The sequence below is a fragment of a genome, unplaced genomic scaffold (assembly GCF_019419815.1).
Source record: "Pyrus x bretschneideri cultivar Hongxiangsu unplaced genomic scaffold, Pyrus_bretschneideri_v1 Contig90, whole genome shotgun sequence".
In the NCBI taxonomy this organism is placed as follows: Eukaryota; Viridiplantae; Streptophyta; class Magnoliopsida; order Rosales; family Rosaceae; genus Pyrus; species Pyrus x bretschneideri.
The window spans coordinates 868,880-892,975 of NW_025999832.1; the positions used below are offsets into that span (position 1 = coordinate 868,880).

General features: G+C 39.2%; 4 protein-coding genes across 8 annotated transcripts; 2 read left to right on the top strand and 2 right to left on the bottom strand.

Annotated features, from left to right (window-relative positions):
- Positions 1 to 7,427: 7,427 nt before the first annotated feature.
- Positions 7,428 to 8,619, bottom strand: LOC108867149 (isocitrate dehydrogenase [NAD] regulatory subunit 1, mitochondrial-like). Of its 2 annotated transcripts, none has more exons than XM_048576734.1 (2): positions 7,897 to 8,619; positions 7,428 to 7,820 (listed from the first exon to the last, which is right to left on the bottom strand). In XM_048576734.1, exons 1-2 carry the CDS (start codon positions 8,166 to 8,168, stop codon positions 7,706 to 7,708), a joined length of 387 nt encoding a protein of 128 aa, XP_048432691.1. In that variant the 5' UTR covers positions 8,169 to 8,619; the 3' UTR covers positions 7,428 to 7,705. The 2 variants fall into 2 exon arrangements, with proteins under 2 accessions (XP_048432691.1, XP_048432692.1); XM_048576735.1 differs by having other exon boundaries at positions 7,428 to 7,809; positions 7,897 to 8,617.
- Positions 8,620 to 12,347: 3,728 nt separating this feature from the next.
- On the top strand, positions 12,348 to 14,491 carry LOC103955097. Of its 3 annotated transcripts, XM_009366971.3 has the most exons (3): positions 12,348 to 12,469; positions 12,539 to 12,562; positions 14,012 to 14,491. In XM_009366971.3, the coding sequence occupies exon 3, from the start codon at positions 14,044 to 14,046 to the stop codon at positions 14,326 to 14,328; it is 285 nt and encodes a 94-aa protein (XP_009365246.2). In that variant the 5' UTR covers positions 12,348 to 12,469; positions 12,539 to 12,562; positions 14,012 to 14,043; the 3' UTR covers positions 14,329 to 14,491. The 3 variants fall into 3 exon arrangements, with proteins under 3 accessions (XP_009365246.2, XP_048432733.1, XP_048432732.1); XM_048576776.1 differs by lacking the exons at positions 12,348 to 12,469; positions 12,539 to 12,562 and adding an exon at positions 12,644 to 13,044; XM_048576775.1 differs by lacking the exons at positions 12,348 to 12,469; positions 12,539 to 12,562 and adding an exon at positions 13,065 to 13,197.
- A 2,051-nt stretch (positions 14,492 to 16,542) lies between these two features.
- Positions 16,543 to 16,993, bottom strand: LOC125473643 (glutamic acid-rich protein-like). The gene is made up of 2 exons (XM_048576755.1): positions 16,658 to 16,993; positions 16,543 to 16,548 (listed from the first exon to the last, which is right to left on the bottom strand). Exons 1-2 carry the CDS (start codon positions 16,991 to 16,993, stop codon positions 16,543 to 16,545), a joined length of 342 nt encoding a protein of 113 aa, XP_048432712.1.
- Positions 16,994 to 18,622: 1,629 nt separating this feature from the next.
- On the top strand, positions 18,623 to 20,878 carry LOC125468012. 2 transcript variants are annotated; one of them, XM_048576777.1, is made up of 2 exons: positions 18,623 to 18,842; positions 20,349 to 20,878. In XM_048576777.1, exon 2 carries the CDS (start codon positions 20,381 to 20,383, stop codon positions 20,663 to 20,665), a length of 285 nt encoding a protein of 94 aa, XP_048432734.1. In that variant the 5' UTR covers positions 18,623 to 18,842; positions 20,349 to 20,380; the 3' UTR covers positions 20,666 to 20,878. The 2 variants fall into 2 exon arrangements, with proteins under 2 accessions (XP_048432734.1, XP_048432735.1); XM_048576778.1 differs by lacking the exon at positions 18,623 to 18,842 and adding an exon at positions 18,849 to 19,385.
- Positions 20,879 to 24,096: the final 3,218 nt, after the last annotated feature.

The following is a 24,096-nucleotide window of genomic DNA, read 5'->3' on the forward strand; positions in this document are numbered from 1 at the left end:
GACCTTGATACGACATTCTGCTTCTTGCTTCTCCACGTTACTAGATTTCCCCCAACAAAGGTGAAATACCCAGATGTCGAGCGTCTATCATTTGTCGATCCTGCCCAATCAGCATCCGTATAGCACTCAATTCTGAAATACTCATTTTCCGAAATAAAATTCCTTTACCAGGGCTTCCCTTTAAGTAACTCAATATTCTCATAACTGCACACATATGTTGTATGTTGTTCTCCTGGATTGTGCATATATTGACTAATCACACTTAAGGCATGAGCAAGATCGGGCCTAGTGTGAGCCAAGTACATTAATCTTCCTATTAACCTTTGATACCTCCCTTTATTAACCGGTACTTGGTTCTGATCTATACCCAACTTCATTCCTTCGGCCAACGGAGTAGACACTGGCTTACATGCTGTCATACCAGTTTCTTCCAACAGGTCAAGAACATACTTCATTTGTGATAGAAATATCCCGGACTTGCATCTTGATACTTCAATCCCAAGAAATATTTCAAAGGACCAAGATCTTTCATTTCAAATTCTGTGGACAAATAAATTTTCAAGGCTGCTTGCTCAACAGGATCATCACCAGTAACCACCATATCATCCACATACACGATTAAAGCTGTAACCTTTCCGTTTTGGTGTTTCAGAAACAACGTGTGATCCCAATTACTCTGTATATACCCAAATGCCCTCATGGACTTGGTAAATCTTCCAAACCAGGCTCTAGGAGACTGCTTTAATCCATACAGTGATTTCTTGAGCCTACATACCTTTTGTTTCCGTCTGTCCGAATCATTGCACCCTGGTGGAAGGTCCATGTAAATCTCCTCAGTTAGATCTCCATGGAGGAAAGCATTTTTTACATCGAACTGTTGCAAAGGCCAATCCAGATTTGCTGCTAAGGACAGTAGAACACGAACTGTATTGATCTTTGCCACTGGTGCGAACGTATCAGTGTAATCAATGCCATATTTCTGCGTATACCCCTTTGCCACCAATCTTGTTTTAAAGCGATCTACCGTTCCGTCGGCTTTATATTTTACTGAATAAACCCATTTGCATCCCACTATTTTCTTTCCGGCTGGCAAGTCAGTTATTTCCCAGGTAGCATTCTTCTTCAACGATCTCAATTCCTCGTTCATTGCATTTTTCCAGCAGGAATCTGCTAACGCCTCCTGCACACTGTTAGGAATAGATACAGTAGATAATTGATATACAAATGACTTATTTGATTCTGACAGGTGACAGGTAGACACATAATGGTTTAATGGGTATCTCACTCTGGAATCAGAGTTTGGCTCACTTATGGAATACTTGTGTTTACACTCAGGATCTGCCTCATAAGTGGGTTTGGGAATACCTCTATTAATACGCTCTGGAAGGCGACGAAGTGGAGGTGCATCCGGTGTAGAAGACGATTGGTTATGAGAAGTAGTATCTCGTGACACATGCTGTAATTGCTGCTCTATTTCACTGCAATTGGGCGGCTGCATCTCATCTTCCAACTTAATACCCGTGAGACCTGTGGGCTGCTCCTCTTCCTGACTTGTTGGCTGTTCCTCAGTAGGCTGCTCGGTAGGACTAAACCCAGAAAACACGGGTTGTTGCCCTTCTCTAGGTGTCACGGGCACGGGCTGCTGCCCTTCCCCAGGTGCCGTGGGCTGTTGCCCTCCTCCAGAAGCCGTGTACTCCAAGCTCAACACGTCCCTATTATCGTGAGTCAGAACTTCATCATTGTGGTACTCCCCCTAAAGTGAGGACGGGGAGGAACCAAAGAACATGTCATTCTTGTGAAAACTCACATCCTGAGTAATAAACATCTTTTTACTTGAAGGATGATAACAACGATACCCTTTCTGGGTAGTAGCATACCCCAAAAAAACACAACGAAGAGCTCTGGGTTCAAGTTTAGTCTTCCGTTGAGGTGGATGGAGGTGAACAAACGCAACACATCTGATGACTCGTGGGGGAAGATTGGGAGTCGGGGGGCTACTAGTCTGAGATGTGAGAGCCTGAAATGGCGTATGGAAGTTGAGAGTCCGAGATGGAAGGCGATTAATAAGATAAGTTGCAAACGTAAGTGCCTCTCCCCAATAATTGAGCGGCAGATGTGCCGCAAGTAGGGAAACATGAACCATTTCCAACAAGTGTCGATTTTTCCTTTCTGCAATCCCATTCTGTTGAGGAGTATACGGACACGTGGTCTGATGAACAATACCATGCAACTCTAAGAATGAACGAAGTTCCATATTAACATATTCTCCCCCATTGTCACTGCGAAGAACCTGGATATTCCTGTTGTATTGTACAACAATCATTTTATGAAACCGTTGGAAGGCTGAACTAACTTCACTTTTTGACTGTAACAAAATAACCCAAGTCATGCGGGTACAATCATCAATAAAAGTAACAAACCAATGAGCACCACCAAGAGTGGCTACTTTTGACGATCCCCATACATCAGAATGCACAATCATAAAAAGAACGGTACTTTTATTTAAACTGGGAGGAAAAGAGGTTCGATGGCTCTTAGCCATTTCACAAACACCACACTTAAACTGAGAAACATCATTCTTGACAAACAAACTAGGAAATAACTTATGCAGATAACCAAAGGAAGCATGCCCAAGGCGCTGGTGCCACATCCAGATGTCTGACACTTTATTAGTAATCCCTTGAGAATCATCGACGGAGAGAGCTTGAGTCAGCAAGCTAGAACTACTGGTGATCAATTCCAAGTAATAAAGTTTCCCTCTTCTAATACCATAACCAATCGTCTTCCGCGTCCGAATGTCCTTAAAAACACAAAAATAGGGCCAAAAAATAACCAAACAATGTAAGGCAAGGGTTATTTGAGCAACGGACAACAAATTATAATTTAGAGAGGGAACCACAAGAACAGTGTCAAGTTTCATGGTATCGGAAAGGGAAACAGCGCCTTCCCCAATAACAGGGACGGCATTACCAATAGCAACATTGACCTCGGTTTGTGTGGATGTTTTTAGTGATGGAACCTGTCTAGAATCACAAGTCATATGTTCAGTAGCTCCGGAATCAATTATCCATGTATTATTCATAACAGAAGTAGAAGTACTAAGTGCCTTACCATCACTTCCTGCCGCAGCTATCATGGCAGATGCCTTGTTCGCTGTCTGATCCGAATCATTCTTTGTTTCGGCAATAGAGGCTCGAGATTTATTGCACCGAGGATCACGGGTCTTATCCCAATTCTCGGGATATCCAATCAGCTCAAAACAACGACTCTTGGAGTGTCCCGTCAGGCCACAGTGTGGGCACTTACCTTGTGGACGATCCCACTAGATGATCCACGGGCCCTTGTTGCCATGGCAGCAAACTCCCCCTTGTCAACCTCTGTCTTCATTGCTTCTTTTCGATCGGCTTCTTGACGAACATAGGCATAAGAAGCCTGCATGCCAAGTGGGGGATCCTTCCGCAGCACTTCTCCACGCACCTGATCAAACCCATCATCGAGACCACCAAGAAACACATAGACCCGTTGTCTCTCAGTGGATTTCTGAAACACTTTGATGTCATTCTCACACTCCATGGATACTTTATTAAAGTGATCCAATTCTTGGAAGATCTCAGTGAGCTCCCCAAAATAGGTAGCTAAGGGTCGGCCATTCTGACGCAGACGGGATGCCTTCTGATTCAACAAATAAATTCTAGCCTCGTCATTCTCATCAAAGTAGGCTGCCTTCAAGGAGTCCCAAATCTCCTTCAATGTAGACAACCGAATGTACAGTTTCATAATCTCGGGCTTCATTGAAGACAAAAGCCAACTCTTAAGTTTTTGATCTTCAGAAAACCAATCATCATATTTAGGATCGTCTTCACTAGGTGCCTTGATAGACCCACGAAGATATCCCATCTTCTTCCTTCCAGCAATATGAATTTGAATGAGAGGAGCCCATAAATCATAGTTCTTTTCATCCAAAACCATACCAATATTAAAGCTTGAATTCTCTGACTGCACCATAATTGGAGCAGCTGCTGAAACAATCTATGAACCAGCCCCTTTTTCTTCAGCCATCTCTCTGTTGCTTCGGTGTTGACTGACACAAACTAGGCAGAGAAGGAAAAACAACAGCGGTGATGAGACCTAGAACACGTTGGACAAATCAACAGGGTAGCAACACCCTATCTGGTGCTCGCTGCAATCGGTCAGGGCACGGGCAGCAATAATCCTAAGGTTGCTCGCTGCAATGGATCAGGTACACGGCAGAAAAAAATAAAATAAAATTATTAGGGTTCAGTGTTTTTCTAACCCGGCTCTGATACCAAGAAGAAAGAATGCTTTTCAATGAATATTTTTATTTCATATCAAAACAAGGTATATATACAACCCTATACAGATATGGGAAAGAATAAATATGGGAAAGAATAAGGGAAAGAATAATTACATCCTAAACTAGGAAACCAATTGTAGTAGGAATCCCACAATTATAGGAATCCTAATACAAGTCAACAACTCTAACTTCAACTATCATACTGCACTTATATTTCTCCTAATTATAAGTAAGAAAGATTTTAAGTCTGAATCTCGGAAGTGACGAGTTCACAACTATTTTATTTTTCCAATATCTTAGCGCGTGTGTGTGTGCGCACGCGCGTGTGAAGAAGAAGTCTAAATTATCAATCTTTAATATTGATATCTTTAGCTCGTAAATATACGAGTAACTTGTATTTTTTGACTCAGACATTTTGAACTATTTTTTATATATATTAGGTTCAATTCTCATAAAAAACGAATTTAAACCATATTATTGCTAGCCGATTGTGAGGCTAAGTCTACTCCCCTCTCCCTTAATGTAGATACTATCGTTTGTTCAAAAAGTTTGTTTGGTATGAAAGAATATTTTTGGAGACTTATGTTCACTTTCCTTCTCTGTGTTAACTTGGCTATCTTCTGTTTAACTTTTTTTTAAGACGGAAATTGAAATTATGTTCCCCTATCTTCTTTTGTTTTCTAAAGAAAATTATAAGTGTGAAGACTTAGTCTCCTTTTGGTCTCTAAATAAACTGCAAGTGTGATACTTAACTTACACAGAGTTTCAATCATTAAAAAAAAAAACAATGAAAGGACGTTTATGTTACAATTATCTTGCGTTGCTCCGGAATTTGCTTGAATCACGTAGAATTGGCTACACTTAATGACCTAATTTGTGGCAGTCTGACGTTGTAAAGGTGTGTGTTGAAGAATACAAAAATCACATTAAAAGGTTACAAAACAATTTAATGAATGGTCACAATGTTATAAATAGGGGAAAATGAGAGAGAAGACATTTGCTAGAGATCGAAGTGGAACGGGAGCAATGTGTCACACTGTTCATTTTCTTAACTGTATTAGACAATAAATGCAGGTGAAGAGATGGGAGGGAGATTGGTATTTTCACTTTCTATACATTGCATGCTCTTTCTATAGAGCCATTTATGTACAAAAGTCTACAAAAGAAGTTAATGCATGTTGAAAGTCATGCCTTAAAACAGTAATAAAATTTGACAATACATCTATACCACTGTTTTTTATCTTTCTTAAATTTCATCTTTAGTCAAAATATGTAGACATTCACACAGCCCTTACGACATACAAGATATCAATGCATTTTGTTATGTAACTCCACACCTGAATTTAAAAGTGTTTCCAAGTCCACTTTTTTTTGGCTAATAAGTCACTTATAAACAAGTGATGGGAGTCCAAGACTTCAAGTTGGGATTTTCCACTAGTTAGCTTCACGGTTGGCCTGTTAAAAAGACAGGTTTTTAGTCCACACGATACAAATATGATGGAAAATAATTTGTTGTCGGGTCTAATTTATATCTAAAACAATCTCTAGATACCTCCTCATTTATTTGGATACCCAACTATGGGCTGGTTTGGTATTGCTGTGCTTTGAAAAAAAGCTGCTGTGAGAATAAGCGGCTGTGAAATAAAGCAGCAAAGTGTTTGGTAAACTTTTTTGTAAAAGTGCTTTTGGAAAAAAAAAGTAGTATGATAGTGTTTGGTAAACTTTTATGTAAAACAGCTGTGACTGTGTGAAATGACCAAAAAGGGTATTAATTTTATTTTCTTAACAAATAAAAGTGAATTACTAAATATATTTTATTTTTAGAAGAAAAATATTTATAAACTTTATCTTAAATATTAATTAGTATGACAAATTACTTCAATTGAAATATTTTAAACTCAATAGCTAGGATTCATTAGTAGAATATTGTTAATGTACTTGAAAGTAGTCTGATTAGATGCATTCATCAAACTTGTTGCTATTCTATTTCTTAATGCCTCTATCTCATGTGATCCTTCAACTTGTTGAAAACATCCACTTTAAATTTCAATAGACAACTCATTTTTAGCTCAACAACATAGATAGGTCTTTTGGCTGAAATGAAGAGTAAGCATAAAGCATCCGAAGCTGAGGGTTGGGCCCAGATCAATACGTTTTCTCAAATGCAAGATGATCTAATAAACAGAGCCTTTTGCTAGTGTGGGGTCTGGGAAGTGCCACATGAACAGTCTTACCATTTTGTGGAAAGGATACTTCCCATTTGGAACCCAGATTACAAGGGCAAATACCAAGTCCTAGATTCAATACCGAGTCCCAGATTACTATCTTTCTATGCTTACTTCTCGACCTACCACATCAACTCCACATAGACATCAGACTCGAAAAACTCAGTCAATGTTTTGATGTTACTCACAGGTTTTCAACTCTCAAACTCTTTTCCATTTACTCTTTTACTTCTTCATAGGTCATCACAATAGCACAATACCAAAGTGTAGCTCAATGCTGGCTAGTCTTGACTTTTTAGGCACCAATAAGGTTGACAAGCCCAAGCTATGAAGTAATTCTCCACTTAAAATACATAATTTCTTCAAACCAAAACTAATAGTAAAAGAGAATGTCTAATTTGCATCATCAGTTGGCGTATGAGCCTTTGCAAGATTCTTAACAGACGATTCTAACATGTCACAAGCACCTAATATTTCATCTTATATCCAGCCTTTGTATTACCGGTCAAACCCGATCTGAAGCATATAAGAAGATACGAATAGAACCACTTCTTAACCAAACATTAGAAATGGTTTTCACAATTCAAATCATAGATACATCTCACAAATTCACAATTCAAATCACAGAAACTCCAAAGCTCGAAACTTTTCACATTGGCATCATTTCAACAGCCAAAGTATATTTAAAGGCGAATACCAATAATTGCAAATTCATCACAATCCAGTCAACCAAGTATTTCCAATAATTCCTAGTCCCAGATCATCATTCCAAGAAACTAGTCCCAGATCATCATTCCAAGAAACCTGAACTTTGCTTAAAATCAAATCAACCCAAGTTCAAGATGTCTTTGCTAAAGCCTAAAAGGTAAATAGAACAGGGTGAGATGAAAATTAAATTACTTGGCAGCCGCCCCATCTAGGCAGCAAGTCTATTCCAATGCATTAACTAAAAATAAAACTTTAACCATGCCACGAACAGATCCACACTCCACATATAAAAACCATATTCACAAAACAGAATTCTCAGCTGAAGTGCATTACCATCACATCAAATTGCTCGGGCTACGAAATAATTTGCATACAGCAATTGTCCACAATGATTTCATTGTAATTAATACTTGGGTACTTTGTAGCAACCTCTCTGCAGGACTCCAAGAACAACCCATCAGCTAGCTTCATAATGTTGGCTTTGTGCACAGCAGTCACCTTCTTCCTGTTGTTCAAATAGGCATACTCGAAAGCGTACTTGGCAATTTGCTCCGAGCAGAACTTGGTGATCACTTAACACATTCACAATCAATTCCCAATTTTCACAAAATTGCAGAACTAAAGATTGAATTTTGGGTTTTTGATTACCTTGAGGCTCTCAACGACGCCAGGGACGACCTCGTGCTCGAGCCCGGCGTATTTGCCCTCGGTGTTCTCTCGACAATGTCCACGTTCTCGTGGCGGGTGGGGAGGCTGGGTAGGTTGAAGCAGTTTACTAGCGAAGCGTACAGGTCGAGCTCTTTTCTCAGCTGCACGTTGAGCGAGCTCACGCCGCCGCCCATCGGAGTCTTCAGCCCGCCCTTCAAGCACACCTTGTTTTTCCGGATCGACTCGATCACCTCCGACGGGACTTGCTTCATGTCGCCGTGGACATGAATTTTTTCCAAGAGAATTTTTCCCGGATCGACTCGTTTTTTCCACAAACCATATCACCTTCCCCAATTAATTTTTTCCTCACCCTCCATCCCCAATTGTTTTTCCCGACACCCATACCCTCATCCCTTTGCTCTTCCCACCCCTCTTTCCCTCTCAATCTCCCATCCCCAAATTGAAAAATCCAAACAAATAAATAACAAATTTTTACAAGAGAAGCTTACCAAATGAACCTGGAGAAACCTGGAGAATGAGAGAACTGGAGAAACCTGGAGAACGAGAGAACGAGAGAGTGTTTTCCTGGTTCAGGTATGCGAGAGCGTTGAAGGCGAGAGCTGAAGGAGGGCAATTTTGGGTTATTGAAAATTTCATTAAACGCACACTGTTCACCCGTGTTTTTGAAAATAAGCTGTTTTTGGAAGCTGCTATTTGCAGCTTCTGATCACCTTCAGGTTTTAGGCTTTTTTTCATCCCCAACTTTGAAATAAAGCTGTTTTTCAAAGTTTACCAAACACCAAAAATCTTTCTAGCTTTTTTTCATATCAGCTTTTTTTTTAATCACCTCAATCCCAAACTGCACCTATGTCACGTAATGGTACAAGCTAAAGGCCAGATTAACAAACGTTGTTGAAGCATCAAAGTTGGGAATCCACTTTAAAATTTATCCTAAAGTTGAGTAGCTTTCGTCGTCTACAAGTATAAGAAAAGAACTTTTATAATCCAATTGGTTGATGACAAATTGACAGCATCCTCGCCACTGATAAAGGTATGAGAAGAAGGGCATGTCATTGCCGGCCATAACAACCATCTATTAAGTTGTAACAAGGATAGCCAATTTTTATTTTATTTTATTTTTTTAGTAAAATGATATACTTTTTTATTTTTTTATTTTATTTCAGGAAATGTTGCCGTTTGAATTTTAGGGTTTTTGTGCAAGCCCTTTCTGATTAAGGTATATAATTTATGGTCATCCTCTTAAATCTTTTGTTGAACAAAATTTAAAATTTTTTTTGTCGTGTTGAGTTTGTGGATCTATTTTCTGTAAAAAAAAAAAAAAAAAATTGGTGATAATTAATTTTGGGGTTGTGCGGTTACTCATAACCGCAGGTAGTTAGAGGTTATAGGTATGGTTAACCGTTTATAAACGGTTATGGGTATGAGTATAACCGTTTAGGCAATTATCTAATGGGTAAACGGTTATGCGAGTATGAGTATAAACGGTTATAAATAAATAACTGCGGTTACCCGTCCGCCATAACCGTTGCCCATCCCTAAGTATATGATTTGGTTCTTTATTTTCAAGAAGCAATGGCCATCGTTTTTTGCCGCTTTTGTATGTACGGTTCCAGATGCTTGAGGTATAAAATCTTGAAATTGCTCACCTTAAATAGACAGCTGAATGCATATGTAGTTTATCATCGAATAATCAACCTCTCATCACTAAATTAATGTTTAAGTTTGTTTTTAATTTAGTTCATAAATGAATCAACCAAGTTTTCATGCCATATTGATACAAAATAATAAAGCAATGTCGACCATATTTTGTTTGTTTGCTTTGTTTTTTTTCATTCTTTTGAGATTTATTATTCATATATATCATAGATGATGAAGAATAAAAGAAATTAAATGCCGCTTTGGATGATAAGTTGATGTTGATGACAAGTACTATTGATTATACCCACTGTTTCTCATCTGTTCTAATGCTATAGGTATGTAAATTATGTAACAAGTTTTCTATTAGTTTGTTAACATCCATAACCAATATAGGTTTTCAAACACTTACACAAGTTTGTATTTCAGTGAAAAAAATCTAGGAAAAACAAAAGGAGGTTGAGCCCATCTACATAGTGAGTCAAAAGAAAAATTAAACTCAACAACTAGAGGATGAGAACGCGTCTGATGAAAAATTGGAAATGAACACATATAAGGTAATGTCGCAAGGAGAGATTTCAGTATGAATTTTTCATTGTTATACTGATTAATGCTTTTAAACCATATTTTGTTTCTTCATTGTTAATCTACTGATGCTAGGGATAATTTAAGCTTCTACATTCTTAACATTTTTCATATTTGACTTGCAGATTAGTGTCAATGTACACCATTCCCCAACTGTTTGTTCTGTCTTTTTCCCTCACTCTATATAATTTTAGTCAAATTGAACTACTTTTTAAAACTTGAGATTTAACTGAAGTCCTAAGAACTTAGTTAAATGAAAGTTTACTTTGGTTTGATGACATTTACATGATTATTGGGTCCACTATCATTGGATGCATTATCTTTTATATGTTTTTACCATAATATGTCATAAAATTTTCAATCCCGCAGCAACACGCAGGTCGCACTTTCCGCAGCAACTCGCGGGTCACACTTTCTAGTTTTTACTAAAGAGTGGGAGAGTTTGGTTAAACCATACAATGGATAACCTAATTTGATATCAAATTTGTCATCCACAAGATTTGAACTTAAGACGTCTTACTTACAAATGAAAATTAATACCACCATAAGTTGTAAGAAGTGTAGAGTTTAAAATTATCAAAAAGTACCATACACAATGGATAACGGCATTGTAATGAAGACAAAAGTCCTATGCACGATGGCAAAATCTATTACTTGTGCTTCCAAATAATTTTATAATTTTTTTTTTTATAAAACGATATATTTACAATATTTTGGATTAAAATTATCAAAAAGTACATAGTAAGTAATACGACATAATTATTATATTAGAATTTGGCATCAAAAAGAAAAAATCTTCTGTTTTTTCAATATTTTCAATACTATTATATAATAAAGGACAGGTAGTTTTAAGTGATTACAGTATGTGTTTTTACATAATAGGTTCTTTGCTTAGTTTCCCTGTTCGGTTCGTGCTTATAATGGAAAAAATGTCCATATAACTCAATATATCTTTCATTTATTCAAGGAAATGAGATAACAAAGAGTTTGTAGTTCCAATTGGTTAAAAATCTTTACTCTATCATAACGGTCTAGGTTTGATTCTGCTTTTGGGTTTTTGCATATAATAAAGAAAAAGGGAGTACTAGCAACTTTTGAGTGGATCTTTTCACTTCTTCAGATGAGTGTCATATTTTTACATACAATAAAATCTTCAATGCTATCCATATACTAGTTTTTATCTTTCATATTTTTCTCAATTTTCAAATGAATTAAAGAAAACTAATAAACATAAATTATGAGAAAATATATAAGAGGTAAAAAAGACGTGTGATAGTACCACCCTAAGCAAAAGCGACAGCAATGAAAGGAAGGAAAACGCACTAACGCATGTGCGCTATGCACCTATCTAGACTAGGATATTAAGAGCAGTTCTACCGAGGAACAAATAGGCCAGCACCCAACCAAATTATTGGCCCAGTACCCAACCATTCCACTCCAGCCCAGTAGATAGGCTGGCACCTAGCCCAAGCTGGTCTCCAGGCCAGCCTAAAATCGATAGAGCCATGAACCGGCCCGTATGATGTCACCAAGCCGAAATCCTAATATTAAAAAATGTCCTAGTCCTCTTCTTTTCTTCTTCGTCTGTAAAACGCGATGAGTGTGGCGGTGTTGGGAAGAAGCTCCATTCTTTCAAACAAGTACTGCTTGACCAAGTAGCCCAGCACAGACACATACCTAGAAAGCAAAAGCATCCACTCCGCGAACGACTCGACGAAGGCTTTGAAGGCGAAACAGTCTGATTTGGGGAAAGTAGAAAGTGGGTACTTGGGGAGAATAGTTGAGGAGGTAAAAGGAGTGAGGGGACGGTTTTGGTGGTATTTGAAGTGGTGGGTGGGGGAAAAGAGATGGCAGTGGTGGTGGTGGTACTGTTGTGGATCTAAAGAGAAAGAGATCGCAACAGTTGCAGCCATGGAAAGTAGATGAGAAAGCAAAATAGTTGCTTAACGTTTACTTGCTCGTCATAAATTAAAAATAAAATTATTTTTGTTATTATTTTATAATAAAAATAATAATATTTTAATAAAATTGACTAGGCTATTTTTTTAATGATGAAGATGCATTTGATCTATTACTGTTCATTGAAGTTTATCACTATTTAATGAATAGATTAAATGGGCTGAATGTTAGGGTATTTTTTTAGGGATGGAAATGCTCTAAAACGGCCCTTGAGCGCGGAGAAAAGGCGCTAAAACACATTCTGTTTGTGTCGTTTATTGTTTATTGTTTGATCTATTTGTGTGGTCAAAACACCGTGGACGAGACGGCCCCTTTCTCTCTCTCTCTCGCTCTGTCTCGCTCAGTCGCTCATCGCTTCTGATCCCTTGGCACAATAAAAGGGAGAAGTCGACGACGACGACGACTCAGGAGACCCAACAGAAACGGCAACAAAAAAAGAAAAAGAAAATTTGTGATCCAATCATCTGTAAGTCTGCCTCGTCTTTTCCTTCTCATTTCCTTCGGATCTGAGCTCCTGCTTACCTGGGTTTTCTTTGGTTTGCTTTTTAAATTGATGGTTGTTTTTCTTTCAATTAGAGTTTTTATGGATGTGGGTTTTGTGAGAACGACGTGATTTGGGGTTGTGGGTTTGATTTAGAGATTCTTGATTGTAAATGTCGAGTGGTTTTTCCGTCTGAGGCGTTGTTGTAATTGCATCGTGAAAGCGAAAAAGGATCTGGATTTAGCTCCTTGGAGATAATAACATAATTAACATTAGGTGGGAGGTCAATTCTTGAGTTGGTGAATTAGATTAATGCCCTTCAGATCACTGGTAATGCTGCTGCCACATCCATGTTTTTGGGGCATGATCTGCTGTTGGTAATTCTTGAGTTGATGAATTAGATTGATGTCAAGCCTATGTCATTTTCTACATGCAATACTCCTTCAAAGATTCCCGTTTGTAGATATGCAAATCAGTATGGTTTTGCAAGTGTTGTGTTTCCTTACACGTCGCAATAGGTTGAAACGCATGCAAAGACATTTCTACAGACGTTAGCTTTCTTTCTAATTCCTTTTCAAGAGGCATGGTTCTCGTGCATTTTTCCTGTTCAAGGAAAACCGGTATTTATTATTTGCTAATGCATGAGCTTATTATTTCATTGTAAAGTCATCTGTTCATGTCTGCCTCTCATTATGTTGTTGTCTTTTGAGATATGAAGCGCATTCTAAACTTCAAGGTGGAATTATTTGTTTTCTGTTATTAAATTGAGGTCAGCTGTTGTTAATCATGATGTATCTCTGGTGAATGAAAGCACACATTGTCTTTGTATTGCAAGTTCATCTTAATGCTATCAGAATTGCTTGCTTCATAATGGTGAATCTTCTGCACTGCCTTTGGGTTGTCAAAGATGAAGTGTCAAGTTCTGGAATATTGCAGTAACAACCAGGGTTGTATGAAATATTTTTATCATTAGGTTCTCAATGAACTCTCAGTAGTTGTACCTGTCCATCTTCAATAGAGGTAAAGTATTTACAGTATGGGAGAGTATCATGTACAGCATAATTCTTTCACACCCTCACTTGTTTGAGGGTATTAATTGCATTTGTTGGAAATGCTTCTCGTTGGCATATTTCTCATCTGAAAAATGGCCGGAGAATTTCACTTGTAAATTGTATGATTATCTTCTTCATATCTTTTCATGGTATCCAGTCAGAATGCAACTGTTGTTGATTATAACCAAAGACAAATTTGTTAAACTCGGTCATACTTTTAGTATGGTCATGTATCTTCAACTATATCCTCTTGATCTCTTTGTTTAGTATGGTCATGTATCTGCAACTATATCCTCTTGATCTCTTAGTTAAACTCAGTCTATTGTTAGCAGTAGCAATTGATTTAGCTGTCATCTTGAACATATGTTTGTGCAAATTTCAGGTTGTCTGAAGAAGGTCAGTACATATTATACAATGGTTCTTGACACCATTTTGTCTTCTCCTGTTCGGAAGTCAGCATCATTTAGAAAGCAATTCTCACAAAATGAGTTGGGTAGCTGGTCGACGCTCTTTCAGAGACACCGCTTCCTCTTAACAGCCCTAGCACTCCTGACATTCCTCTGCACCATTTACCTCTACTTTGCTGTCACATTAGGAGGCAGTCCATCATGTTCTGGGTTGAGCGGAACTCAAAAAGCGTTGTGTAGCTTGGAGCATGCAAAGACGTCAGTTGCCCATGGAAAATTGAAAATTCTTTAGCATGTACATCGATAATCCTTTCGCCAAGTTATTTTTTTTTTTTTTTGCTTGTTCCTTTCATTAGAGTATTGAAAATTGAAATCACAGCTAAGTGATTGTGGTTCATTTTATTCAGTTGGTGAACTAATATTGATTGGGTCAAATATACATAATATTTGTAGTATGGAAACACTGCAGTTTTACTATAATGATTATTTTGATTGAAAAAAAATTAGGCATATGGTGTTATCATATTCGAACTTAATACCTCTCACATTTAAGTGAAGAGGAATACTACTAGACCATAGTACTAAGATGTGATTATGTTGAAGGAGCTAGGATGGCTATTTATATATGATGAAGGAGCCATCTTGGGGACCAGTGGTATCATGGAGGGACTGTGTGAAAGGGGGGAGCTTACCTCTCAGCCACTTGACTATGTCACCTTAAGGATCTCTGCTGTCTGACACAGCTGCCTAAGGTTAGCGTCGTCTGCCTTAATGTGCATCACCTGTGACGTCGCCCATGTGATTTGCTTTGCTCGAGCTTTTGTGTGGCAAAGGTCAAAGAGTCTGGATGCGACGGGGTAATTGGGGCAAAAAAAAAGGAGTGTGACTGAACCTGGCACGAAGTGCCTTTGATACCCACTTCGTCCTAAGTAGGCATGTGAGATTGTATTAGGAACCACCAAAGGTGATGCACCCTTGGCTAGTAGATTGATTAGTTGCTGAGTTCATTCTAGGTCGAAGCCCCAGAGTGGGTTTGAATACTCACTGCTCCAGGAAGATGCAAACTGGGTTCCCACAATTGCCCCCAACTATGCCCATGGAGTGCCTCAATAATGTAATTACTAAGACCATGTCACCTTTTATGGAGTGAGAAGAGTCGTCGGGGACTCCCATGCCATCGGAGAGGGGGCTGTTTTTTATTTTGAGTTGCCCGACCTTTAATCGTCGAATTTCCTATTGTTAGCATAGCTTGTATTGCAGAGTGAAAGTTCTCATTCCGTGAAGCCATCTTAGTGTTTGGTCATATAGATCAACACTTTGCATTTTCGGGAGGTGGTTTCTAGGTGACGGTTAGGTGAACCAACTAGAGAAGATAGATTTAATGCGTGTTGTTGGGCGCGAAGCTCAGTGTTGGAACCAATCCGCTCACATCCGCGGATGAAGGCCAAACTCATCGGGATTGCCCCTAATCTTTGGTGAGGGGAGAATAAGGTTAATTAAGGGTGTGGTTAATTCCCAATAGGATTGCCTACATATCTCTTGGAAGGAGAACCAAACCACGGATGTAGTTCTAAAGAAGAATGGTGTGAACCATCCTTGAGGAATAGCCTATGGCGGGGCATTAAGAATATGAGTTCTCCATGGACATGTCTACGGGCCTTTGTTAGGTATAGAGAGAATATGTATATAGAAGTCTTAGAGAGAGATAGATGTGTCTCCTATAAATACCTATGCTTATGTATTTATAAGGATCTTGGAAGTCTTTGAAGGGAAGGTAATCTTCATCAAATCGGGAGACTTTCTAGGAGGAAACATATGATAAGATACCCAGTTCTCTTAGAATCTTTATTATGTTGCCTAATGTCTAAGATATCCTAGTTTGACTTGAATTAGGGTTTTCTTAATTAGGAGACAAGTAATCTTTTTAATAGCCCTAAGCCTAGCTTGCTGGACTATGCTCCTTGGGCTTTGAGTATTTCGTTCCTTCTTGCCACTAATCATGGTCCCCAATTGCCCTTAACTGCTTCTGAGAGTACGCTCCACTTTGAAGATGGGCAGTCACCAACAGACCATGAGCGGATCATTCTAGAATGGGCTTCGAGTTGTGTCCTTGATTAAGAGCTAGCCAAGTTCAGCTAGTTCTCCTCGCTTGTCTTTCAATGGTTTGATCTTTTGGAGTTTCAAATTATATTGTGAACCCTTGGTTGGAGTTCTAGATACATAGCTAAAAAGCTAGATGCAAGGCGGATTATGCCTATATATTCCTAGAAGGACATATGTAACAACCCGTTCCGAATTTTTACAGAACGAAAGGGGCAAAGTTGTAATTTCATTTTGGTTGGAGGATAATTGTTTGAAATATTGGTTTATGCCTTAATAGGTGTGCCTAAACGGGCCCACTTACTTTTGTATTAAAATTATCAAAAAGTGCATAGTAAGTAATACAACATAATTATTATATTAGAATTTGGCATCTAAAAGAAAAATCTTCTGTTTTTCAATATTTTCAATACTATTATATAATAAAGGACAGGTAGCTTTAAGTGATTACAGTATGTGTTTTTACATAAGAGCAGCTCCAGCGGGAGCAACTGCTCGAGGGACAGGCTGCGGAACAGTGCCTGATTGCCAGAGGGAGGAAGTCCAGCGTTGGCTGGCGAGCGAGCCCGAGCAGGCCCGAGCTCCAGGCCGGTGGATTCCTGCCAGCCTGAGCGCCCAAGGGCTGTCTGATGTGGGTTGACGTCGTCGTCCTCTTCTTCGACGTCGTCGTCCTCTTCTTCGTCATCGTCGTCCTCTTCGCCCTCATCCGCGTCGTCATCCTCGTCGGCATCCTCCTCTTCTTCGTCTACGCTGTCGCCGGATTTGGACTCGGACTCGGACTCGGACTGCGACTCGTACAACTCCAATTGCTCGGCGGTCAAAGGCTTAACTTCTTTTTCCTCCACAACTTCCTCCATAGCCTTCATCCTCTCAAAGCTCACACAAATTTGCAGAGAAAATCTCCTCTTTGTATTTTTCAGAAACGAATTGGGATTGGATTTGGGAAAGTGAATGAGACAGAGGGAGGGAGGGACGAGAGAGGAGCTGCCAATTGGGATTGGATTGCAAATAAAATTATTTTATAAATAAATAAAATATTAATATTTTATTACCAATTACCAGGGCTATTCAAGTGCAACGGTGGAGATACAAAAGGTGATTACTGTTTATTAATGGTAATTACTGTTCATGAGGTGGATTAAATAGTGAATAGCCAGGGGGAAGGGCTCCTACACTGGAAGTGCTCTAATAGGTTCTTTGCTTAGTTTCCCTGTTCGGTTTGTGCTTATAATGGAAAAAATGTCCATATAACTCAATATATCTTTCATTTATTCAAGGAAATGAGATAACAAAGAGTTTGTAGTTCCAATTGGTTAAAAATCTTTACTCTATCATAACGGTCTAGGTTTGATTCTCCTTTTGGGTTTTTGCATATAATAAAGAAAAAGGGAGTACTAGCAACTTTTGAGTGGATATTTTCACTTCTTCAGATGAGTGTCATATTTTTACATACGATAAAATCTTCAATGCTATCCATATACTAGTTCTCATCTTTCATAGTTTTCTCAATTTCCGAATGAATTAAAGAAAACTAATAAACATAAATTATGAGAAAATATATAAGAGGTAAAAAAGACGTGTGATAGTACCACCCTAAGCAAAAGCGACAACAATGAAAGGAAGGAAAACGCACTAACGCCTGCGCGCTATGCGCTTGTCTAGACTAGGATATTAAGAGTAGTTCTACCGAGGAACAAATAGGCCAGCACCCAACCAAATTATTGGCCTGGCACCCAGCCATTCCACTCCAGCCCAGCAGATAGGCTGGCACCCAGCCCAAGCTGGTCTCCAGGCCAGCCCAAAATTGATAGAGCCATGGACCGGCCCGTATAACGTCACCAAGATGAAATCCTAATATTAAAAAATAGCCTAGTCCTCTTCTTTTCTTCTTCTTCCTTTGTAAAACGCGATGAGTGTGGCGGTGTTGGGAAGAAGCTCCATTCTTTCAAACAAGTACTACTTGACCAAGTAGCCCAGCACAGACACATACCCAAAAGGCAAAAGCATCCACTCCGCGAACGACTCGGTGATTTGAAGGCGAAACAGTCTGATATGGGGAAAGTAGAAAGTGGGTACTTGGGGAGAATAGTTGAGGAGGTAGAGGGAGTGAGGGGAAGGTTTTGGTGGGGTTTGAAATGGTGGGTGGGGGAGAAGAGATGGCAGTGGTGGTGGTGGTACTGTCGTGGATCTAAAGAGAAAGAGAGCGAAACAGTTGCAACCATGGAAAGCAGATGAGAAAGCAAAATAGTTGCTCAATGTTTACTTGCTTGTCAGAAATTAAAAATAAAATTATTATTTTATAATAAAAATAATAATATTTTAATAAAATTGACTAGACTATTTTTTTAGAGATGGAGATACATTTGATCTATTATTGTTTATTGATGTCTATCACTGTTAATTAAATAAATTAAATGGGTTAAATGTTAACGTATTTTTTTTAAAGGGGAAATGCTCTTAAAAAAAGGGCCCTTGAGCGCGGAGAAAAGGCGCTATAACCCCTTCTGTTCGTGTCGTTTATTGTTTATTGTTTGATCTATTTGTGTGGTCAAAACACGGTGGACGGGACGGCCACTCTCTCTCTCTCATCGCTTCTGATCCCTTGGCACAATAAGAGGAAGAAGTCGACGACGACGACGACTCAGGAGACCCAACAGAAACGACAACAAAAATAAAAGAAAAGGAAAATTTGTGATCCAGTCATCTGTAAGTCTGCCTCGTCTTTTCCTTCTCATTTCCTTCGGATCTGAGCTCCTGCTTACCTGGGTTTTCTTTGGTTTGCTTTTTTCTATTTTCCTCTTTTTAAATTGATGGTTGTTTTTCTTTTAATTAGAGTTTTTATGGATGTGGGTTTTGTGAGAACGACGTGATTTGGGGTTGTGGGTTTGATTTAGAGATTCTTGATTGTAAATGTCAAGTGGTTTTTCCGTCTGAGGCGTTGTTGTAATTGCTTCGTGAAAGCGAAAAAGGATCTGGATTTAGCTCCTTGGAGATAATAACATAATTAAAATTAGGTGGGAGGTCAATTCTTGAGTTGGTGAATTAGATTAATGCCCTTCAGATCACTGGTAATGCTGCTGACACATCCATGTTTTTGGGGCATGATCTGCTGTTGGGAATGGGGATCTGCTGTTGGGAATGGGGCATGATCTGCTGTTGGTAATTCTTGAGTTGATGAATTAGATTGATGTCAAGCCTATGTCATTTTCTACATGCAATACTCCTTCAAAGATTCCCTTTTGTAGATATGTAAGTCAGTATGGTTTTGCAAGTGTTGTGTTTCCTTACACGTTGCAATAGGTTGAAACGCATGCAAAGACATTTCTACAGACGTTAGCTTTCTTTCTAATTCCTTTTCAAGAGGCATGGTTCTCGTGCATTTTTCCTGTTCAAGGAAAACCGGTATTTATTATTTGCTAATGCATGAGCTTATTATTTCATTGTAAAGTCATCTGTTCATGTCTGCCTCTCATTATGTTGTTGTCTTTTGAGATATGAAGCGCATTCTAAACTTCAAGGTGGAATTATTTGTTTTCTGTTATTAAATTGAGGTCAGCTGTTGTTAATCATGATGTATCTCTGGTGAATGAAAGCACACATTGTCTTTGTATTGCAAGTTCATTTTAATGCTATCAGAATTGCTTGCTTCATAATGGTTCTTCTTCTGCACTGCCTTTGGGTTGTCAAAGATGAAGTGTCAAGTTCTGGAATATTGCAGTAACAACCAGGGTAGCATGAAATATTTTTATCATTAGGTTCTCAATGAACTCTCAGTAGTTGTACCTGTCCATCTTCAATAGAGGTAAAGTATTTACAGTATTGGAGTGTATCATGTACAGCATAATTCTCGCACACCCTCACTTGTTTGAGGGTATTAATTGCATTTGTTGGAAATGCTTCTCGTTGGCATATTTCTCATCTGAAAAATGGCTGGAGAATTTCACTTGTAAATTGTATGATTATCTTCTTCATATTTTTTCATGGTATCCAGTCAGAATGCAACTGTTGATTATAACCAAAGACAAATTTGTTAAACTCAGTCATACTTTTAGTATGGTCATGTATCTTCAACTATATCCTCTTGATCTCTTTGTTTAACTGTCCTTGATCTCTGCGTGTGACGTCTTTTGTGGCCATTGTCAATTCAGTGTATTGTTAGTAGTAGCAATTGATTTAGCTGTCATCTTGAACACACGTTTGTGCAAATTTCAGGTTGTCTGAAGAAGGTTGGTACATATTATACAATGGTTCTTGACACCATTTTGTCTTCTCCTGTTCGGAAGTCAGCATCATTTAGAAAGCAATTCTCACAAAATGAGTTGGGTAGCTGGTCGACGCTCTTTCAGAGACACCGCTTCCTCTTAACAGCCCTAGCACTCCTGACATTCCTCTGCACCATTTACCTCTACTTTGCTGTCACATTAGGAGGCAGTCCATCATGTTCTGGGTTGAGCGGAACTCAAAAAGCGTTGTGTAGCTTGGAGCATGCAAAGACTTCAGTTGCCCATGGAAAATTGAAAATTCTTTAGCATGTAGATCGATAATCCTTTCGCGAAGTTATTTATTTATATTTTTTTACTTGTTCCGTTCATTAGAGTATTGAAAATTGAAATCACAGTTAAGTGATTGTGGTTCATTTTATTCAGTTGGTGAACTAATATTGATTGGGTCAAATATACATAATATTTGTAGTATGGAAACACTACGGTTTTACTATAATGATTATTTTGATTGAAAGAAAATTAGGCATATGGTGTTATCATATTCGAATTTAATACCTCTCACATTTAAGTGAAGAGGAGTACTACTAGACCGTAGTACTAAGATGTGATTATGTTGAAGGAGCCAGGATGGCTATTTATATATGATGAAGGAGCCATCTTGGGGACTGGTGGTATCATGGAGGGACTGTGCGAAAGGGGGAGCTTACCTCTCAGCCACTTGACTATGTCACCTTAAGGGTCTCTGCTGTCTGACACAGCTGCCTAAGGTTAGCGTCATCTGCCTTAATGTGCATCACCTGTGACGTCGCCCATGTGATTTGCTTTGCTCGAGCTTCCATGTGGCAGAGGTCAAAGAGTCTGGATGCGACGGGGTAACTGGGGCAAAAAAAGGGAGTGTGACTGAACCTGGCACAAAGTGCCTTTGATACCCACTTCGTCCTAAGTAGGCATGTGAGATTGTATTAGGAACCACCAAAGGTGATGCACCCTTAGCTAGTAGATTGATTAGTTGCTGAGTTCATTCTAGGTCGGAGCCCTAGAGTGGGTTCGAATACTCACTGCTCCAGGAAGATGCAAACTGGGTTCCCACAATTGCCCCTAACTATGCCCGTGGAGTGCCTCAATAATGTAATTACTAAGACCATGTCACCTTTTATGGAGTGAGAAGAGTCGTCGGGGACTCCCATGCCCTCGGAGAGGGAGCTGTTTTTTATTTTGAGTGGCCCGACCTTTGATTGTCGAATTTCCTATTGTTAGCATAGCTTGTATTGCAGAGTGAAAGTTCTCATTTCGTGAAGCCATCTCAGTGTTTGGTCATATAGATCAACACTTTGCATTTTCGGGAGGTGGTTTCTAGGTGACGGTTAGGTGAACCAACTAGAGAAGATAGATTTAATGCGTGTTGTTGGGCGCGAAGCTCAGTGTTGGAACCAATCTGCTCACATCCACGGATGAAGGCCAAACTCATCGGGATTGCCCCTAATCTTTGGTGAGGGGAGAATATGGTTAATTAAGGGTGTGGTTAATTCCCAATAGGATTGCCTACATATCTCTTGGAAAGAGAACCAAACCACGGATGTAGTTCTAAGGAAGAATGGTGTGAACCATCCTTGACGAATAGCCTATGGCGGGGCGTTAAGAAGATGAGTTCTCCATGGACATGTCTACGGGCCTCTGTTAGGTATAGAGAGAATATGTATATAGAAGTCTCAGAGAGGGATAAATATGTCTCCTATAAATACTTATGCTTATGTATTTATAAGGATCTTGGAAGTCTTTGTACGGAAGGTAATCTTCATCAAATCGGGAGACTATCTAGGAGGAAATCTATGATAAGATACCCAGTTCTCTTAGAATCTTGATTATGTTGCCTAATGTCTAAGATATCCTAGTTTGACTTGAATTAGGGTTTTCTTAATTGGGAGTCAAGTAATCTCTTTAATAGCCCTAAGCTTAGCTTGTTGGACTATGCTCCTTGGGCTTTGGGTATTTCGGTCCTTCTTGCCACTAATCATGGTCCCCAATTGCCCCTAACTACTTCTAAGAGTACGCTCCACTTCGAAGATGGGTAGTCACCAACAGACCATGAGTGGATCATTTTAGAAAAACTTTTCTAGAATGGCCTTCAAGTTGTGTGCTTAATTAAGAGCTAGCCAAGTTCGGCTAGTTCGCCTCCCTTGCCTTTCAATGGTTTGATCTTTTGGAGTTTCGAATTATATTATGAACCCCTGGTTGGAGTTCTAGATGCATACCTAAAAAGCTAGATGCAATGCGGATTGTGCTTATATATTCCTAAAAGGACATATGTAACAACCTATCTCGAATTTTTACGGAATGAAAGGGGTAAAGTTGTAATTTCATTTTGGTTGGAGGATAATTATTTGAAATATTGGTTTATGCCTTAATAGGTGTGCCCAAAGGGCCCCACGTACTTTTGGGTTGTTCTCCCAGCCCACCATCCTATCTCTCTCCCTCAGTTCTCTTGGTTCTCTCTTCTCTCTCTCACCCTCCACCTCTGTCGACTCTTTCTGTTCCTCTCTAACGCACTCCCACACACACACACCCATACTTACATGCTCACACACAACCACCACCCCTTGGACCATCATTTTCTCCCTCACCCCTCCCCCGATCACTTTCCATTTCTTCCAAGCTCGCACTGGAGCACAGTCACTATGCTTGCACCTCACTGGCGAGTTTTTGACAGTGCAACTATGGTAAGCCTCCTAGGATCCCTTTAGATCATGTTTTAGGTTGGTTTACGGTGATTTTGAGAACCTTGGTAACGTTTGAACGCAATAACAACTCGGGGAAGCATTCTCTATATTTTTCGACGAACCCTGTAAGTTGCAGGCCGTTTTCTAGCCAACTCTGGCCATGATTGGTCCCGTGATAGGTATTGTTCTAATCCTCTTCTTCGTAACTTCATTTTGGTATAAGGGTTGATTGATTTTTGCTAAGTTATGGGTTGACTGGAGCTTGGAAGCTCTAGCTTTCTTCTTTGGCAAGACCAGCCGACAAAAAAAGGGGTCAACCCGACCCAACCCACTTAACCCTAAGCCTAAGTCCCTGTGAACCTAGGCCCTTAGACTGTGCCAACTAAGGCATTCGGCTTGTTTACCCCAAGACCCAAACCCTTACAACCCTTTGGACCCTAGGCCTTCAGGTTGAGATGACACGGACCTTTGGCTTATTAAACCCAGGCCTTGGGCCATTTGAACCTAAGGCCCACCGACCACTTAGCCAAACCCAAAACCCTTTAAAGCCTAGCCCAAACCTAAATGACCCCAGGCTTTGGGCCATGAAAAGCATGATTTAATGGTTATGTTTTATAAAACGTTTTATAAGGAAATTGGATTTACATTATATGATTATCATGCTTTACTAAGAATATTTTGGAATACCATACTTTATCAAACTTTTGTTCTTTGAAGTATATATGATGGATGACTATATACTATTTATGAACATGTTTTTAAACTTCTTTGTAGTATATATGATGTATGACTATATGTTATGAAGATGTTTTTGAGATATATGTATTTATGTTGGAAAGAGTATGTTCAATGTTTTTGTGCTTATCTAATGGTCACTGTTCTGCCTACGGGCAAAGATACTTGTTTATTGGCTTGGGGCCGGGAGATATAGTTATTGGCTTCGGACTGGGAGATATAGTACCACGAGCCGCTATGATACCACTACGTAGCACACTATACGATATATGTTTTATGAAGGTT

Coding starts and splice junctions, on each gene's coding strand:
- LOC125468012 (XM_048576777.1), top strand. CDS start 20,381: ATGGTTCTTGACACCATTTTGTCTTCTCCTGTTCGGAAGTCAGCATCA.
- LOC103955097 (XM_048576775.1), top strand. CDS start 13,161: ATGGTTCTCGTGCATTTTTCCTGTTCAAGGAAAACCG. Junction 13,198..14,011: donor TTCCTGTTCAAGGAAAACCG/GTATTTATTATT, acceptor TGCAAATTTCAG/GTTGTCTGAAGAAGGTCAGT.
- LOC108867149 (XM_048576734.1), bottom strand. CDS start 8,168: ATGAAGCAAGTCCCGTCGGAGGTGATCGAGTCGATCCGGAAAAACAAG. Junction 7,821..7,896: donor GCGTCGTTGAGAGCCTCAAG/GTAATCAAAAAC, acceptor GAATGTGTTAAG/TGATCACCAAGTTCTGCTCG.
- LOC125473643 (XM_048576755.1), bottom strand. CDS start 16,993: ATGGAGGAAGTTGTGGAGGAAAAAGAAGTTAAGCCTTTGACCGCCGAG.